Raw genomic sequence first — 20,135 nt, 5'->3', positions numbered from 1 at the left:
GAAATGAGACATTTAATTTTGATAATATAAAGAAATAGATATCATGGTACTTAAATACATATAAAATAAAGAAAAATACTCAAATTATTTGCATTTCATTATTAGCTCATGATTCTATTTTCTCATGAAGAAAATAAATTTAAAAAAAATTAACATGATATATTTTGATAATTTAGGGTTCGTTTGGGACGGCTTTTTTATTGCTTTCTAAAACGGAGTTTTAGTACAAATTTTTTAAATTTGTACTAAAACTCCGTTTTAGAAAGCAATAAAAAAGTCGTCCCAAACGAACCCTTAAACTAACTCATGATTTCAATTTATTTCTAATATAATATACTATTATCAAGATAAACTTAAATATCTTGAAACCAAACTCATCAAAATTTAGTCCAAATATTTTGACAAATGTTTTTTATTTTATTTTTTCCAAAATCTATATTAAGCACCAATTTACCTCTCTTAAATGTGGTATACTCTTCAGCATCATCCAAATAATTAGGAAATCCTCCCAATATCACCCTGAACTGGTCTTTGTCTATCATGTAGAGCTTGGGCTATCAGTAGTGTCATTTAGATAATGAACTAAGAACAATATCTAGAAAATTAGTTGAAATATTAATTTAAGCTAACTTAAGAAAATTATACACATTTATACAATTGATCTACTATAGTTAGTTTGATGAATGCAATATTTTTTTTTTTTACTTTTTCCAATGACTTTTTTTTCTAGAAATTGTTGAAGTGGTTTATCCAATAACAACAACATCAAGTTTTTTATCCTATTATGTAGGGTTGGTTATATGAATTATGTTCATATTAAGAGTCAAAATCTCATTTAAATCTAATAAATAAAGTGCTTTATCCTATTTTTTTAAAAATATATTTTGTTGATATGTATATTAAAATTGTTGATGCGGAGCATCGTTGATATGGTGATATGCAGGAACATTTTACCAAGCCATGTGCATTGGCTGTTAGGGACGTTCTCCACTTTCCCTTGCTTTACTTTAGTTCTGTTTTTAGGCCGTTGGCACATGAGCCAACTCTAGTCTCCTTTTACAGTTATAGTACGTCGTGAGCTTCTATATTACCACTGGAAAGCCGTGGTATAGCAGTTTTTGCATTTTAACAAAGTTTCAAGTAGTTCTGCTATTGTTCCATTGCCTAGCAATTTCCTGTGTTTTTCCAGCTAACATTTTCTGTGCAGATTACCTACATCAGATTGGTATCAGAGCCAGATGGCTGAAAGCAGTGGACGGGTGGCTCCCGGTGAAGAATGAAGCCTTGAAGCCCTTTGAGCAGAACATCGGCGGTTGTCGCAGCACGTTGAGGAAGTTGCTACCGAAGCTCAACAATTCCAGGCGGATGTGCGGAGAGATCTTCGTTCAATCCTGATGCGACTGGATCGTAATCCGGCAATGCGGACGACATTGCCGTTTAATCCCACCGGTAAGCGTGGGATAGAGGGAGGAAGGATTCCGAACAAAGACGCATCCGATTCCGACGAAGGTGTGGAGATGTTCAGAGAACTGGAACTATCGGATTCGGAGGAAGATACATGATATCATCACCGGCGGCGAACAAGGGGGAACGATCGACAACACAGTGAATTCCGTGTGAAGATGGACATCCCATTCTTCGACGGGAAATTACACATTGAAGATTATTTAGATTGGGAGCGCGCGGTGGAGACCTTCTTCGAATACATGGACGTCGAGCCGATGAAACAAGTAAAGTACGTTGCCTGTAGACTGAAATCGGGAGCTAGTGCGTGGTGGCTTCAGTTATTACAGTCTAGGAGAAGAGAAGGCAGAGGACCGGTACGCAGTTGGTGGAGAATGAAGCAATTACTCAGAGGTCAATTCCTACCGACTGACTATGAGCAACTGTTATATATGCAATATCAGCACTGTTCGCAGGGGAACAGATCCGTGAGTGACTACACGGAGGAATTTCACTGACTGTGCGCAAGAAATAATTTAAATGAAAATTTGAATCAGTTAGTAGCAAGGTATGTGGGAGGACTAAAGGAGGCGATACAAGACAAATTGGAGCTAAACACTGTCTGGTCGTTGTCTCAGGCGGTAAACTATGCTTTAAGGGTGGAGATGCAAATGTCCAGACATGGAAAGGGTAGCCAAGGGAAGAGGTTCGCAGAACCAGCTTCAGACAGCAATCGTTCAGCCAATGCGAATATGGCTTCAACTGGGCATGTACAGCCCAACGGTGGAGGAAATTACATACTCAACAATGCTATCAACAAGACGAGGGAGACCAAGTTTACGTCGAGGTTCAAAGGTCAGTCCAAAGATAATCCTTATGCTAAACCCACAACAATTAAATGTTTCAGGTGCTTCCAGCAAGGATATAAATCTAATGAGTGCCCAACACGACCTCAACTCCACATAATTGAGGCTGAGGATGATGCTGCAAATGACAAGGCAGATGAGGAACTCGAAAATACACTGGAAGATGTAGGGGGGGATGAGGGCGAGCCTCTAGTGTGTGTAATCCAAAAGCTACTCTTAGCACCGAGGGTAGCAGACAAATCACAAAGAAACCGCATCTTCAAAACCAAAGGCACTATTAATGGGAAGGTTTGTGAAATCCTGGTGGATAGTGGATGCACTGAAAATGTAGTCTCAAAGGCTGCAGTTCAGGCTTTGCAACTTAAAACGTCTCCAAACGCTCACCCGTATAAGGTGAGTTGGGTTAAAAAGGGGGTTGAAATGGCTGTCACCGAAAGTTGTGTTGTCCCATTTTCTATTGGAAAAATTTATTCAAGTGAAGTAGTATGCGATGTAATCGATATGGATGTAATCCATTTAATCCTCGGGAGACCTTGGCAATTCGACATGGGAGCCACACACGATTGTAGATCAAACACTTAAAGGAAAGGTGCTGAGATTGCTGCCGGGCACAGGGGAATTAGAGCCGGTCATTCACAATAATAAAGTATCAATGCTTGTAGTTTCGGGGAATCAATTACTACATGCCTGGAGAACTTCGTCTCAAATTTTGGCCCTCATTGTTAAGGAATAAAGTCATGCAGTTGAGGAAAGCTGGTCCGATACTGTGAAGGAGCTGCTGAAGAAATACGCAGATTTGGGACCTATAGAACTCCCGGCAAAACTACCTCCCTTAAGAAATATTCAGCACAACATTGATTTAATACCGGGATCAACAATACCGAATCTGCCTCATTACAGGTTTTGCCCGAAGGAGCAGAAGGTTCTACAGCAAATTGTAGAGGAATTGTTAGAGAAACAGCTAATCCAGCACAGTCTGAGCCCGTGTGCAGTTCCGGCATTGTTGGTACCTAAGAAAGACGGAAGTTGGCGCATGTGTGTAGATAGCAGGGCAGTGAACAAGATTACTGTTACATTCCGGTTTCCTATGCCAAGGATAGAAGAGATGTTGGAAAGGTTAGCAGGGTCCCAAATTTTCTCTAAATTGGACCTACGAACCGGGTATCATCAGATAAGGATCAGGCCCGGAGACGAATGGAAGACAGCGTTTAAAACGCGAGAAGGACTATATGAGTGGCGTGTAATGCCATTCGGATTGTGTAATGCTCCAACAACCTTCATGAGGTTAATGAACGAAGTCCTCAGACCGTTTTTGAACAAAATTTGTGTGGCATACTTCGATGATGTGCTAGTATTTAGTTCTAACTTGGAAGAACATCTGCAGCACTTAGAACAGATATTCGAAACATTCCGACAACACAAATTGTATTTAAATTTATCAAAGTGTGAATTTGCCACGGAGGCTGTATATTTCCTAGGATTTAAAATTTCAACGGCGGGAGTTTGTGCAGATCCTAGAAAAGTGGAGGCCATAGTCGGGTGGCCCACGCCCAAATCCTTCACAGACATAAGAAGCTTCCACGGTTTGGCGAATTTTTACAGGAAGTTTATAAAGGGCTTTAGTGTTATTCTTGCTCCTTTAACAGATGTGTTGAAACAGAAGCAATTCATGTGGGGAAGTGATCAAGAAGCTAGTTTTGAAGCAATAAAATCAGCTGTCTCTTTTGCTCCGGTATTAGCTTTGCCGAACTTTAACAAACCATTCTCTGTGGAGACGGATGCTTCTACGACGGGTATTGGGGCTGTTTTAGCTCAAGAGGGCAGACCCATCGAATTTTTTAGTGAGAAATTATGCCCAGCACGGCATCGATGGTCTGTTTACGAATAGGAACTGTATGCGGTAATTCGAGCTTTAAAACAGTGGGAGCATTACTTGCTGCACCAGGACTTCATTTTATGTAGTGATCATAAGGCACTACAATATATTAACACCCAAAAAAATATCAATCGTATGCATGCGCGATGGATATTGTTTTTACAGAAATTTATATTTCTGTTAAAGCACAAGAGTGGCGCCCAAAATCGGGTTGCCGATGCACTAAGTCGCTGTTCCGCCCTTATCACCCAGCTGTAGACAGAGTTTTCTGGATTAGAACTGCTTCAAGATTTATACCCGGATGACAAAGACTTCAGTCAGCATTGGCTTTAGTGTGTTCACAAGGAGTCCAGCGATGATTACAACTTGAGGCATGGGTTCTTGTTTAAGGGCAACCTTCTTTGCATACCGCAATCATCATGGAGGCAGCGAATAATTCAAGAAGTTCACAAAGGAGGGTTAGCTGCTCATGCGGGACGGGACAAAACGTTGGATCAGCTACAAAGAAAATTCTACTGGCCACACATGAGAAGAGATGTCAGCAAATATGTGGATCGCTGCTCGATCTGTCAAATGTATAAAGGAGGAGGACAGAATACTGGACTTTATCAGCCGTTACCAGTACCCAAATCTATTTGGGAAGATTTGAGCCTGGATTTCATTCTCGGATTACCCCGCACCAAGCGAGGAAACGACTCGATCATGGTCGTTGTGGACCGCTTCTCCAAAATGTCTCATTTTGTTGCCTGTAAGAAAACTTTTGATGCACAGAATATCGCTAAACTATTTTTTAGGGAGATCGTCAGACTTCATGGAGTACCCCGAAGCCTCACCTCCGATCGGGATGTGAAATTTATCAGTCACTTTTGGCGTGAGCTATATATGGAAGAGGTTCAAGACGCAAGTTCAACTGAGTTCGTCATATCATCCCCAAACGGATGGGCAAACAGAAGTCGTTAATAGAACTTTGGGAAACCTTTTGCGCTGCTTAGTACAAGAGCAACCAACTCTATGGGATGAAGTGCTATGCCAAGTAGAATTCGCATTCAACTCCATGAAGAACCGATCTACGGGTATCTCCATTTGATATTGTGTACACTAAAACACCAAATACTGTGTTAGATGTTGCAGCAATACCGAACTGTAAGAGCAAGGCCGCAGCTGCGATGGTAGATCAATTTGCGAAATTACTAGCCAAGGTGCGCCAAGCTGGAAGAATCAAATGCCAAATACAAACGGGATGCGGATTGTCATAAAAGAAGGCAGATATTCAAACCGGGTGAACTTGTGTGGGTGCGGATGAAGAAAGAAAGATTGCCAACTGGGGCGTACAGCAAACTCGGTCAAAGGAAATTTGGCCCATTTCCAGTCCTTCGTCGCATTAACGATAATGCCTATATCATTCAATTACCTGCGGATTCAACACGCCAAATACCTTCAACATTGCAGATTTATACCCCTATCATCCAAATGAGGATAACTCGGTTGAACCAACGCTGGTCTGTAACTTCTTGGAGAGGGGACGTATGATGCGGAGCATCGTTGATATGGTGATATGCAGGAACATTTTACCAAGCCATGTGCATTGGCTGTTAGGGACGTTCTCAACTTTTCCTTGCTTTACTTTATTTCTATTTTTAGGCCGTTGGCACATGAGCCAACTCTAGTCTCCTTTTACAGTTATAGTACGTCGTGAGCTTCTATATTACCACTGGAATAGCCGTGGTATAGCAGTTTTTGCATTTTAATAAAGTTTCAAGTAGTTCTGCTATTGTTCCATTGCCTAGCAATTTCCTGTGTTTTTCCAGCTAACATTTTCTATGCAGATTACCTACATCAATTGTCTTTACTCTCATATATATTGCGAGTCATTGATCTCTAAAATATATACATATAAAAACTTTTGAACATTAATTTCCATCTATAATTTACTATTTATATAATATAGGATTACTAAACCCTTGACAAAAAGTGAATGCCACGACAAATCTTGCTAGACACAATGACTCGCTTGGAAGGGAACTTTTATTTGGTCAGGACACCTGACATAGCTTTACATCCGGACGTCAATAAAATGTCGTCATGTGCTCTTACTCTTTATCGCGCAGCCCGACGACCAGGCCCGAACCGGAACCCGGTGTTGCTATGTATTAGCTGATTTGTGTAGACCAGGGTATTGCTAAGTATTGCTCCGTATTGCTCGGTAACGAGAAATACTATTCTGTCAAGACCAATACCTAGCCATCAATTTCATTACCAATGATCTCTCCCTCGTCACCGATGATGGGATTTCAACTGATAGGGCACGGGTGCGAATGGCATTTTCGATATTATTTAAAATTTTTAATAGCGTATAAATAATAAAATTAAAGTTTAATACATAAGGTAAGTTCTACATTTTATTGTGCTGTGTATGCAAATTTCCCTTATTATTATTGATTGTTTATTAAAACTATAGCCTACACCATCACCATGCTTATAGAATCGTCCTTCACAACATCATAGACAAGCCGACCAGAATGTGCTTAGGGCTGCATGCAAACCAAACGTTCGATGAGCTACTAGTTGTTTGGTTCAATTAAAGCTCGTTTGTGAGAACAATTATTAGGTCCTCCGACCGGACGTAGAGGAACGTCCGGTTGGCACTAAAATCCCGCCAAAAAACTCAGTATTTGCTCGGTATTGTTAGATATTATTTGGTAATAACGAGGAATACTGCTCTGTGAAGACAAATACCGAGCTATACCGAGCAATACTGAGTTTTTCCTAGAAAAAACTCGGTATTTTTTTGTCTAACTCGGTATTGCTCGGTATAACTCGGTATTGGATCTTCACATGATGGTATTCCTCGTTATTGTTTGGTATTGCTCGGTATTTCTCGTTTTTTGGCACGATTTTAGCTCCGACCGGACGTAGCTCTACATCTAGTCGGAGGACCTAATAATTGTTCCGTTTGTGATTGTTTAACTAACTAAACAATTAAACTTGAACAACATTTTTAATACTCGATCCTTAAATAAACAAGCTTAACCACTAATTGTTTGGTTCATTTATATTCACGAACAACATCATTTGAAGCTTGTGAACAAAATCGATATTAAGCTTGATTCGTGCTTGATTTAGAACTCGTGAATAATCTTGATAAATATATTCATATATATTTATCATATTTTCATTTTAAATAGACAATTGCTTTTATTTTAAATTTAATTTTATTTTATTTTATACATTCAATAGAATGCATTTGTTCATGAACAAAAAACATTTCACTACTAGATTGTTTATTTAAGATGTTTATGAACAAATATAAAATGAATCATAGTTCGTTTGTTCATGAACGAGGTCATTTGGAAGCTCGAAAATACTAGTTACGTATATATTCATGATCTTGCTCATTTGATAGCTCAAGAAAACTCATTAGATTTGTTCATGAACGTGATTGTTTGATTGTGTAAAAAATTGACTAAATATATTCACGAGCATAGCTCGTTAAGGCTTGTTTGTTTATAGCTCGATAAGAACTAAATGAACCGAATATGAACCAAACATGAACACCATTAATTTAAACGAACCAAACATCAACAAATAATAAAGCTCGAATCAAACACGAGCCGAACTTGAACAAGCTAATATTCAACAAACTCAAATATGAACACTCACATACTCGGCTCGATTCGGTTCGTTTGCAGCCCTAAATGTGCTACATCAGCGAAATCGAGCCATGATACAGAGCAATGACTGAGCTACGTTACTGAGAGCACAGGGTGACGTTGTGCATTATGATTGATCTCTAAACAGCATTCAACATCGCACAGAATAATTTTTCCAGATCAAGACCCATCCAAGCAAATTTTGTAGCTTTGTCGCCCAAATAAATCTTATGAGCAGCCTGTTCCAACTCCTGGCCTTCAGGCAAGTTGGACTGAAATATTGCCTGATTCTCAACCTAGTTCGAAGCCATTCAAAATAGGCTACTTGCCTTTTAAATTCATTTAGGCAAATTTCCCAAAGCTCGACAAAAACAACCATATTATTAGACATTCACATATACAACTAATAATTTCTCCAACTTGACGGACCAGAATATTCAATTTCTTTTTTTAGAATTCCTCATAAATGAACATGTCCTGACAGCATAAAATCTGAAGCAATATCAGCTTATCAATAAAAAAAAACAAGAGAAAGCCATGGCATCCATGGGATCTTATCAGGTTGAAAGCATACAGTGGAGTATATTTTTTAACATACTTCATCATATTAGGAAACATAAGTTGCACAGCCACAGCATCAAGGCTGCTTTAACCAATCAGCAACTTGTTATCCTCCATGAAAGAGTATGTAGGGACTTCCAGATTGTAAGGGGCTGGGCCCTTCCGAATCCTACCAGAAACATCATAGTGTGATCCATGGCAAGGACAGAACCATCCACCATAGTCGCCGGCGTTTGGCAAAGGAATGCAGCCCAGATGAGTACAGACGCCAACGACAATAAGCCACTCGGGGTTCTTTACTCTGGCGGCATCGTCCTGGGGATCCCGAAGGGAATTCACATCTACACTGTTAGCCAGTTTGATATCGTTCTCGGTTCGACGTCTTATGAAAACCGGCTTTCCACGCCATTTCACAGTTACTGTTGAACCCGGCTCGATGTTGGAGAGGTCGACTTCCAGAGAAGCTAAGGCAAGGACATCCTTACTGGCAGACATGCTTAGCACGAATTTCAGGATGAATAGGCGAAGCAACGACGCGTACACAAATCGTCCGCCGGTTAGGACGAAATAGGCAAAAGCTCGCTTGCTGGGATCTCCGGGCGGGTATCGTTCATGATTATGCTCGTCATAGATGATCTTTGAAGTTGGGTTCTTCAGAGCAGTGATGGTTGGAGGAAGATCAGATAGCCCCACATCTTGATGTCTGGGGACTAACGACTCAGTTGAGAACCCTGGAGGAAGGCTCAAGAACAGAAGAGAATGAGTAGTTGCAGTGCAAATATGTTTCAGAAGGCAGGCAAAAGAATTTTCACCTGTAGCAGCTAAGTTTAGCAAAAAACAGTCATCGAGAAAACTAGCAATTCATGATTGCGTAAATGTCTAAAATGGTCCTTGGATTTTTAGGTGTGTCAGTTGCTCAATTTTAATCCCAGAATTTTTTTAAGTTCAATTTAGTCCCTCCACACTAAATTTAAGCCAAATTGGTCCTACCACCATTTTTTTTTTGTTGCTTTGGATTGAAAGTATTGGAGGGAAGTTTCCATGAAGACATTTGGGATTTTTGGGGTCAATCTCACTGATAACATCAGCCAAAAGTTAAGAGATTGATCCGAAAAAGTCTAATGTCCTCATGAAAAACTTTTTTTTCAATGATTTTCATCCAACAAAAAAGGCAAAGTGACAGAAGAACCAAAATGGCTTAAGTTTGATGAGTTCAGGGCACAAATTGAAAACTTATAAAAATTTGGGATTAAAGTAAAAATACCTAAAATATTTATGGACCATTTTGATCATGCGCTCAAACATGATTATATCAAACAAAATCAAACAATCAACAGAAGGAAACTTGCTCAACATAGATCTCTTTGATTAAAAGCTATGCCTAAGCCAAAATACAATACCAAAGGACAATCAGGAAAATCTTTGACAAATGCATAAGAGATTGTGAATTGCACAGCCAAACAGAAAAAGAATATAAGAAAATCATTATTCATTTTTAAATGATTTTAAACTTACACTTCCCTGTAACATATCGATATGAAATGAGATGTTAATATACTGACAAAGACGAGCATGCTATCTTTAAGTTTGCATCACAGTACGTACATATGGATGATATAACATTAGGAAAGATTAAATGAAGACCAATATTGACAAACAGGGACATCAACATACAGGAAAACAAACAGTGAATGTTTACAGTCATACAGAGTCCATCCAAATCCAGTGCATCCTCTTATCAATAAAATCCTACATAATTCACTTTTAAATGAAGCTAAAATTACACTTCCACAAAGCAATACATATGAAAAAAGATGTTACTAAATTGAACGAGACAGCATCCTATCATCATTAGATCATATAACTTATAAATGAATTAAATGAAGACCAGTATTGAGAAAAGGAGGCATATCAACACATTCTACAAAAAAAAAGTAAATGCTTACTATATCATTTCAGAAGCAAGGCATGCTATGATTAATAATCCTACATAACTCAATATATAGCAAAAGAAGGCTGAAGGTATAAATCAACGTAACATAGAATGCTTTAGATTCCACAATCAAATCAAATATGACAATGGATGTGATCATTAAAGATATCAACTATCACGTAGGGACTCAATTTCCTCTAATTTCCTAAAATTTTCTCCCTACTCAAACTATTGTTGCTATTTGTCTAATCTACCACCAAAAGTTTTTTTTTTTTTTAAATGAAAATATTCCTCATCGTCCACTGCCACCAAAAGTTCCAAATAATATGAACATTCAAATCAGGTTTACCTTTTATCACTTTAAGGATTCATGATTTTATAATCAATCAATTTATCTTTACGGGAAATAATATTTTATTACTTATTGAAATATGCAAGTGAATATCTAAGTTACTAATTTTTACGTCCATCTCACAGCATTTAATTCAATTAATAAACGATGAACAAATAAATTACCAGTAACATTATAATTAAATGGTAATAAATCCTTTTCAGAAGATTCATACTTCTAGTTCTCAAATTTATTCCACCTCTCATGCTCCATCACTTTGTGCTCCACTTGGGAAGAGAAGTTAATCCATATAAAATGTCGGAAGATTCTTGCATATTTTTGCTGGGTATATTCAATAGATGATAAACCTAAAAAATGCTCCCACCATCCCAATTTCAAAACTTCACTGATGTGCTCATGACATTGTCACCCTCAATGAGATATATTCAAATCATCCATCCAAGGCATCATCAGTGGTAGCTATCACTGGCCATCAATACTCATTTGGCATCATCAGTGGTAAGCTTATAGGTAGTATCAGTTATGGGAGAGTGCGGTCTCCATTGCGAGCATTTCAAATGAAAATAAATAGCTCTCATGAAGTTTATAATATTGTTATTTATTTAACTCATTTGAGAAATTTCTCTCTACAATCAGTAGAGCTATAAAGAATTTCCTCATATCCGACGATGCTTAATGTAGGTGATCGTTTTACCTGTGGCGGTAGAGATGATGGTCATATCACATACAACAATAGAGATTGTGCAGTCATCATGCTTTGAAGATCAAACGCACTTGTCAGCTATTCACAATCATCCACAACCACTAAAGCTATCACCGCATACAACCATATTAGCACATGTCCGTTGTAATTTGAAGATAAGACGTTATTAAAGATTATAACAAGCAATATGTTGCATATATGCCAATACCATAAAGACACCAATGAACAATCTAGGAGCCTCTAGTGCCACTTATTCTAGAGGCATCTTGTGTTGAAGTCACTCCAATTGATTAGAGGTAGACCACTCTTATACTTATTTTTCATTAAAAAAATATATCTTTATAATTGAGCTAGGCTCCTTAATTTTTTCACCTCAAAAAATCACTACATAAAAAATCTTATCCCTTAGTATGTGAAGCTCAAAGCTGCAGAAAAGATGTCCTCAAATTTCATTAGATCCTTAAAGCCTCTTAATCATGAAATAATTTGACAATATTTGTGAGAAACATTCACACATTGATTGACTAACAATCAACAATTATTTACATGCATAACCCTAAATAACCTAGATCAATCAATATTTTTTTGCATCCACTTCAACTATCTTATGAGTTTTCCTTCTCCATCTAATGACGAGTACAACAACAACATCAAGCTTTTGTCCCACTACGTGGGGTCAGCTACATGAATCCTTTTTCACCATTGTATCATGTTAAAAGTCAAATTCTCGTTTAAATCTAATAAAGAAAGATAATTCCTAGTATTTTCTAACCAATTGTTTTTAGGTCTACCTCTACCCTTCTTAACATAAGTCAAATCTAATACCTCAACTTTTCTAACCGAGTCAACGGAAGGCCTCTGTTTAATGTGACCAAACCATCTAAGGCAACTCTCTCTAATCTTATCTTCCACTCGTGAGCCAACTTGGCTCACTTACACCCCTAACCAAGAATAACTACAACTAATCTTGAGAATGCTTCTAAAACACGAGGGAGAAAAGAATAGCAAAAATACAACCTTCATTGTGATTTAAATGCTTTTGCGTTTACATGCTAACAAATCTAAAGAATTTTTCGAAATTCATTTATAAGGCCTCCAACACAAGAAAATTTTTAGAGTCTCTAGTCCAAGGTTGTTTTGCTTATGTAATACCTCTGAATTGTGTACATCAATTTATGTGAAAATATTCTTAATTTATTATAATAGAACTATAAAATATAGATAGCTATTGCAAAACTAACCCGTTAGCTTCAATGCAAAATGACATTTACACAAAAACGTATTAAGAATGAAAGAAAAGCCAATGTGAAGGAGTGGAAGCATCGAACTTCACCTACCAAATGAAATTTTAACATTCCAATTACTCAAGAAAATCAATATATTCCAAGTATCCAAGTCCCTCCATCATGGAGTAGGCGCAGTTACATAGACTCACCTCAATTAAAGGTGATATGTGCAACATACATAGCACAATATTGATCAACGACAATTCCAAGCATGACCCAATAAGCTTTAGTTATACCTCCAAGGCTAAGGTAATACAGTTGTTTAAATAGCCTCATCCCCTATGTTCATCAATAATGGTATGAGCTTTAGCCCGCTTCATAGTTATCCTCCAAAGAATACTTCTGCTTGAAGCAATATCATCATTTAAGCGGCTATATGGCCTGCATCTTTAAATACAAATTTAGCGTATACTCCTCAATCAATCATAAGTCAGCCATATCATCCACATACAGACCTAACATTCACTTAGTTATCACATCAATGCTACTTCAATATCATATGCCCTACTCAAGTCAGGAAGACTTCATCAATAAGTCAAAAGACAAGGGGTGTCCCATATAATATCCAAATTACGATACTATAAAGGATATCAACTCTTTTAAAGAAGGAAAAAAAAAAGCTCAACCTGGTTGCATTAGTTTCAAGGAAAACTCAAACTGCAACAACAAGCATGGAAGGGGAAAAGGCAGCTTCACTTTATTTGAAAGAATCTCAAGAATAAAAGTATGAATAATCCAAACTTCATTTTGGTAACTTGATGGCGTAGTGTTGGATAGGGTCCTCAATTCTCGCTAATAGTTCTTAAGATTAGCTTATATGAATTAGTGTAAATAAAATTGAAGTGTAAGCATAGTCTTCATTCATACTTCTCAACGACAAATGATGCACCATAGCGCAAAGCTTCAAGCACTAGCGTGTCATTTTAAACATGACGCACAATCATCATGATCGCAGGTGTATGAACCTTTGATAAATCAAAGCCTCAAGGAACCTTCATAATGTTGTGGATTGCCTTTGAAGTCACAATCATCACAATCAAAGCCTATAGGAATCATCTTAATATTGTAGGTTGCCTCTGAACGCCATAGTTGCCTCCAACATCATAATTGACGCATGGAGGAACCTTCGATTGAACCGATCAAAGCCTAGGAACCACCGTGACCACGGATTCAAGCTAGCACTTCTCAATCAAACCCTGCATGCATGACTCCCTCTTCCGAAATCTTTAGCGTGCATGCCAACTCTTCCATGCGGATGTGGGTCTGGATTTAGTGTTAGGGTTAGGTACTTTAATTTATTATATATATTAATTTATATAATAAATGACATTTTATTCAATTTTAATATAAATTATATTTTTGAAATTAAAATCCTTCAAAACAAAATTGTGAGAGCTATTTGTGTTGCAAGACAACCACTATTGTTTTTCATAACATAAATAGCGCACACTATTTTGAATTAGTGTGTTGTGCTAAGCATATAACACCATAGGTGAGTCGTACCATGCCACGCACCATGACACATTCTTTTGCATCATTGACATGTATTTCAAAATCTCCTAAAGAGGTCCAAAGGGGCATTTGATATTTGGATGTGATCATCACTAAAAATGTCCCCAAGGGAGCCCTGGAAGGTCACATATTCAAAGTCCCCGATACAATCATCCAGGTACAAAGCCTAGAGGGGCACCTAGTATTAGTTATGTTCCAAACAATAATTCCATAAGAGATAATCCTAAAAGTGAGCAACAATACAAAATTGTATAGATAAAATTTTCACTTGTACAAATAAGTAAAGCCTTCTAGAAGGTCAATGAGTGTTGAATAAGATCTTTATTGAAAGTTCACTACATAAGCTCCATGAACAAGCCCTAAATGGGCAAAGCAAGTCGACTAGGACTCATCATATTGAAAATCCTTAAAGAGCCTCTAACTTCTTGTGAGCAACTTTTAATGAGTGAAACTAGTGTGAGCAGGAATGTAGACAATGTCACTATTTATTCAAAGTCTTCGAGAAAAGTCACCGATAGAATAAGCCTCACGAAAGCAACTTTTGTTAGAGAGGATGCTAATTGATATTGATCCCCGAGATAGGCTCACTATTAAATAGGACCTAGAAAGAGCATGTGATGTAGAGGCAAAATCTGCTTCAGTTAAAACTAAAGGGACCATAAGGTTGGCTGTCTAAAACTTTATTACTTAACATCTTCAAAGAAAAAAGTTTGAAAAGGAGCTCAAAATCAGTGAGAGCATCTTGTCGAATAAAAAATATATTTTACTAGGAAAATTTTAGTCCTATAAAAGTCTAAAAGAGTTTGATCGATTTTGTCTCTCTCTCGGAACAATCATTCACTTTATGATTTTGATTGCATGCTTAGGACTCCTTCAAAGGAAGTGGTCAATGTCAAATCTCGTAATAGAATTCTTCCACAAATGCCTTTCATAATATTTTTCTCCCAGGCATAGAATACAAATCCTTTCCTATAAAATACTGATGATTTCAGCATTAAAACCTTTAGCATAAAAATATCTGAAGTAAAATAATCAGGATATTATCTCAAAAACTCCGCAAACCCTTTCCATGAGAGCGAGCAGTAATGCTATTTTGAAATTCAACTAATAAATCAGTTAATAACAAAAAACTTAGATTCTTACTCTCATTTTTCATGCAAGATAAAGAAAAAAAAAATCAAAACTATACGAAAACTTTATAGTTTCTGAATCAACTAGTCAAAACTTTAAATTTCATTAATTTTGCCAACATGTTTGACCAGGAAAATTCCTTCAAGTTGACTGGCAGAAAAATCATATTATGCGAAAAAAACACAAAACATGAACTTGTAAAGAAAACTACGAAAATTTGCTAACCAGAAATCTTGGGGTTTAAAAAGCAATGCCAACGAATAAATGAAGATTCATTTCAAAAAACAATTAAAAAACTAAAACAATTTAAGGTGTCACCAAAACACATCTTGAATGATGTACCCACTCCTTCAAGAATCTTGCTGGTTAACTTTCATAATTTTGATAAAAAAATGATTCAGCAAACAATCCTAAGGAGATGCACCATTGATTGTCAATAACGTGGCTAAATTCAATGATGTTTTGACTAGAATCGCAAATCATTGCTAATACTATAGTAACAAACGATTCTATAGGTAATGTAAAGTTATCTTGGAACTCAAGCGAACAAATGTCCATAATAGGGATAATTACTGGGATCATAAAAATACATATATAATTAAACACAAATTTTGATACAAAACATGTATCTCAATAATTCAGAAGAATTGAATTTATGACTTAATTTAACCAATTTGATTGAATCCACAAATAACAATATAACAACCCCAAACAAGATCAGAATCATCACATCAAGTTTTTAGACACCTAGATTGCTTGATAAAGGCCCCAAAGTCTTTGAACTGATAGAAGCATTTGGTTCGGGGAAAAAAACTAACCCTAATAGTGCACTTGGGGGTTACCACCCCATGGGTTTGCATCGCTGAAAGCAGCAAGTCGATGGTTTCTGATAGAACCCAAATGCACTCATTACCATCCAATACGTTCCAAAAGCTATTTTTCCTTTTGATAACCTTTTGCTTCTAGAGCCAATCATCTAAAAACTCTCATCATTGAGAAACAACTTTTTTTTTAATTTAAAACTGATGAGACATTATTTCTTATGCGAGACCATGGAGGTTGACCGCATGGGCTTGCATCATTGCAAGCAACAAATAGATGGTTTTGCTACAACCCAAGTGCACTCATTACTATGCAATATGTTACAAAAGCTATTTTGTCATTGATAATCTTTTGCTTCTATAACCAATCATCTAAAAATTCTCATCTCAGGGAAATGAGTTTTTTCATTTAAAACTGATGAGACATTATTGCTTATTTCAAGTAGGTTTGTTTATGAGGCAACAAACTTTTTTTAAAATATTCTCATCGTTTTGACAATCAAAATTTTAACCTATCACTGAAGATAAATAAGTAACATCCTCTCCTACAATATGATATATGATTTGAGACATCACCAATAGTGGCCTTCAATATCCACCAATATGGGTGTAAATGAGTTGAGTCGAGTATCTACCTAATAGAGCTCAGCTTATTTAGTTCTTACTAAGCTCGGGCTCAAGCTCAACTTGAGCCCGTTTACATAGCTCGAGCTCGACTAGTTAAAAATTTAAAAGCTCGAGCTTGGTTTGAATGCTCGAGCTCGTTTGGAAAGCTTGAGCTGGACTCAATTTTTAAGCTCAATTTCTTAATTTTAAATTAAAAAATTCAATTTTTTCAGAATTTTTATTTTTTAAAATATAATTAATTTAAAAATATTAAATATATAATATAATATTAATTTAAATTAATTTTAAATATATTTTAATTAATCACGCTGTTCAATGAGCTTTTGAGCTAAGCCAGGTTGAACTCAAGCTCAAGCTCATTTAATACGAGCTCAAGTATATGCTCGAGCTCGAACTCGTAGCTCGATAAGCTCGACTCACGAGCTCGTTAACAAGTCGAGCTAGAGCCAATTCAGCTCACTTACACCCCTAACCACCAACAAGTAGTTGTTACCGACAACTAGAGCCTTGGCTAGCCAATTGGGTCAACCTCAACCAACATTGTATGGTTATAATTTTATAATGAGAGGATGCAACCTCTCCTGACCTTTTTTGACAACTACAAAGAATATATTGGATAAGTTATAAAATATTGCTCATGAAGTCTAGAAAAAAATTCATTTTAATTGAATTCATATATTTTCTATACGAGTTAAAGAGATCATAAGAACTTTCTCATCTCTAATGGAGCATGTCTTTGATGACCATTTACTCCATAATAATGGTGTCAATCATCCGACATATGTTTGTAACAATTACATAATCAACAATCATTTAAAGACTAGAAAATGCTCGTTGCTCGTCCACATCCATTCTAGCAACACAATAGTTGTGCTGCCCATGACAAGCATGACAGCTTCTACATGCATTGCCCATCATTTGGAAACCATACAACATCCACTATTGCAACATGGCAATGCAACATATGCCAATGCTACTAGAAACAACTCTATTCATGATATCAAGGATGAAATCGACCTTGCCCTCATACAGTCCTACTATATTTAGCAAATGTGTGTAATATACAACCTTGGGGTCCTTAATAGTACCATTTCCAAACAATCCAAGAGGCATCATTTGCTGAAAACCCTCCAATTTCTTGAAGGTGGATGATAATTGTAGTAAGTTACTTCAAAATAGCATATCTATATTTTTAGGGTAGGCCCCATAGTTTTTCCCCTTTAGGAACTTGTATCACTTTTGTGTCATAGATATTATGAGCATCACGAGGATGGGATAGAGTATTATGGACTTTTTAACATGTAGACATCCAAAGTTTATATATAATTATAAATAGGTATCCTCTGGCATGCTATTGATCAATATGATTAGTGATTTCAGAATCAAAACATTTCTATCTCTTAATTGGCCGGCACTCTTTCTCTCCCCTCTTTCCCTGTGTCATCTCTCTTCTTTTTCTCTACTTAAACTGAGCAGATCTATATCCATCTTCTTATTCATCTTTTACTCTCATAACTTCTTCCCATCTTACCCGCAGCCTCCACCAAGCTCTTTCATATAGAAAGAAGGAGAAGTGATCCTCCTTCAACAATCCATCCCACGAAAATTAAGAAAAGAATTATAAATCTTCGTTTGAGACCGCAACTCCATAAGAAAATGGTAAAAATCAGCTATATTCATCTAATCGAACAAGCAATGCAAATATCATTCATATACAAAGACGAAATCCACATCTGAAATAAAATAAACCCTAACCTCTGTAAGCTCCAGCAAAATCACCTTTGGGAGCCAGACGCGGGGGTATTACCGCCGCCGGAGCCCAACCATCACCCGACTTGTCTCCTGGGCTTGGATTTCTCGTAACAGATAAGGCAGGGGATGCGCACGGCCTCCAAAATGCAGAAGATAACCTTCTTCCCGCGACTCTCAGCATATTTTGGCCGCTCCTCTTGCTCGATCGGATTTCGGGAGGAAGTCTAGGGTTTCTTTCTACCTAGGCGTCGAATGTTACAAAGGACGACAGCGTTTAGTTTAGTTCTATCGTCACGATCCATTATTCATAGGGCTGACCCACCCGAATCCGACCTGAAAAATTCGGGTTCGGATTGACCCGTTTAATAAACGGGTCGGGTTCGGGTTTTAAATTTGGACCCGTATAACAATCGGGTGGGGTTCGGGTTAACCCGGTAACCCGATTCCGACCCGAAAACAACCCGCGTCAATAAGGGTTTTAATTACGTCAAGCGGTCCATCGAGGCATGAGGCATCGAGCCGAGCGGATAGCTGAGTGAGGGATTTCTCATTTCTGAGTTAGGGTTTCTCTATCTCCGACTCCGAGACTCCAACTGTTCGACGCCGTTCTTCGACTCTCTCAGTCTCTCGCTTCTTGCCTTCCTCCACTCTCCAGGCCGTTCGGCGTTCGCACAATTTGAAATTTATTGTAATCACTAGTCAGTGAAGTAGTGAACTCATTACTCATGAATAATTTTGATTTCGTTTTTTTTAGAAGTATTTTGGCTGAGTTTTGGTTTATAATCGACTGATCTACTATTCTACATTATTTATACTCTTCCTTTATTTCACACTTTATCAATCTGGAAGTTAGGGTTTGCAGTTTTTGTAGATTAGGGTTTGCAGTTTGTTGTTTTTGTCATTTTGACATTTGGTTTTGTAGATTAGGGCTTGCAGTCCTATTGTTTATCATATTCTTGAGTTTTATAAATGTCTTTTGAGTCTTTTGGCATCTCATATGTCGGCATGCCGTCTGCGCCTCTGCGGGTTGCGACTCGGGAAATTTGCTTTTCATTTATCTTTTGCCATTATAGTGAATCAGTGATTACACAATACACAAATATAAATTGATGTTCTGAATTTGTTATTTATTAAGTTGTTAACTTGTTATGTTGGATTGTTGCCTTGTTGGACACTTGTAGGAGCCGGGTTTTGAGTCGTTACGATTTTTGACACCCCTGTATTAAGCTTGAAGAAGACAAAAACTTAGCCTATTATACTCAACAAACTTATTAAGCTAAAATATTATATCAATATATTATAATATAATATTTCTTACAATGAATTTAAAATATGTTAAATATTTTTAAGATTAATATAATACAAATTATTTATATATAATACATTAATACTAATTTTAAGATAAATTTTATAATTTTTAAACACTTTCAAATATTAATTAAATCAAAATATTTTGATACAACTTTTTCTATATATTAATGGACAAAAAGGATAGAAGAATGTGATATGCCTACACAACTACTCGATAGAATGACAATTTCTCATTGGATATGCTATTAATCCTTTTACATAGATAAATAACTATAATGTTATGGTGTGTAGGACTAATTAATGTGTGCGCT

The 20,135-nt window shown here is 36.9% G+C and overlaps 1 protein-coding gene across 2 annotated transcripts; it reads right to left on the bottom strand.

Annotated features, from left to right (window-relative positions):
* Window positions 1-8,245: 8,245 nt before the first annotated feature.
* Window positions 8,246-18,796, bottom strand: LOC110094662 (cytochrome b-c1 complex subunit Rieske-4, mitochondrial). 2 transcript variants are annotated; one of them, XM_020819935.2, is made up of 2 exons: window positions 18,517-18,796; window positions 8,246-9,127 (listed from the first exon to the last, which is right to left on the bottom strand). In XM_020819935.2, the coding sequence occupies exons 1-2, from the start codon at window positions 18,692-18,694 to the stop codon at window positions 8,484-8,486; spliced, it is 822 nt and encodes a 273-aa protein (XP_020675594.1). In that variant the 5' UTR covers window positions 18,695-18,796; the 3' UTR covers window positions 8,246-8,483. The 2 variants fall into 2 exon arrangements, with proteins under 2 accessions (XP_020675594.1, XP_020675595.1); XM_020819936.2 differs by having other exon boundaries at window positions 18,541-18,796.
* Window positions 18,797-20,135: the final 1,339 nt, after the last annotated feature.

The sequence above is a fragment of the Dendrobium catenatum genome, unplaced genomic scaffold (genome assembly GCF_001605985.2).
Source record: "Dendrobium catenatum unplaced genomic scaffold, ASM160598v2 fragScaff_scaffold_1693, whole genome shotgun sequence".
NCBI classification, from domain to species: Eukaryota; Viridiplantae; Streptophyta; class Magnoliopsida; order Asparagales; family Orchidaceae; genus Dendrobium; species Dendrobium catenatum.
This window is presented reverse-complemented; position numbering and strand designations above follow the sequence as displayed.

Bases quoted from the DNA above. Each gene is read 5' to 3' on its own strand.
- LOC110094662 (XM_020819935.2), bottom strand. From the start codon at position 18,694: ATGCTGAGAGTCGCGGGAAGAAGGTTATCTTCTGCATTTTGGAGGCCG. The intron at 9,128-18,516 runs GTTAGGGTTTAT...GCCTTCCTCCAG, and splicing joins TTTTGCTGGAGCTTACAGAG to GGTTCTCAACTGAGTCGTTA.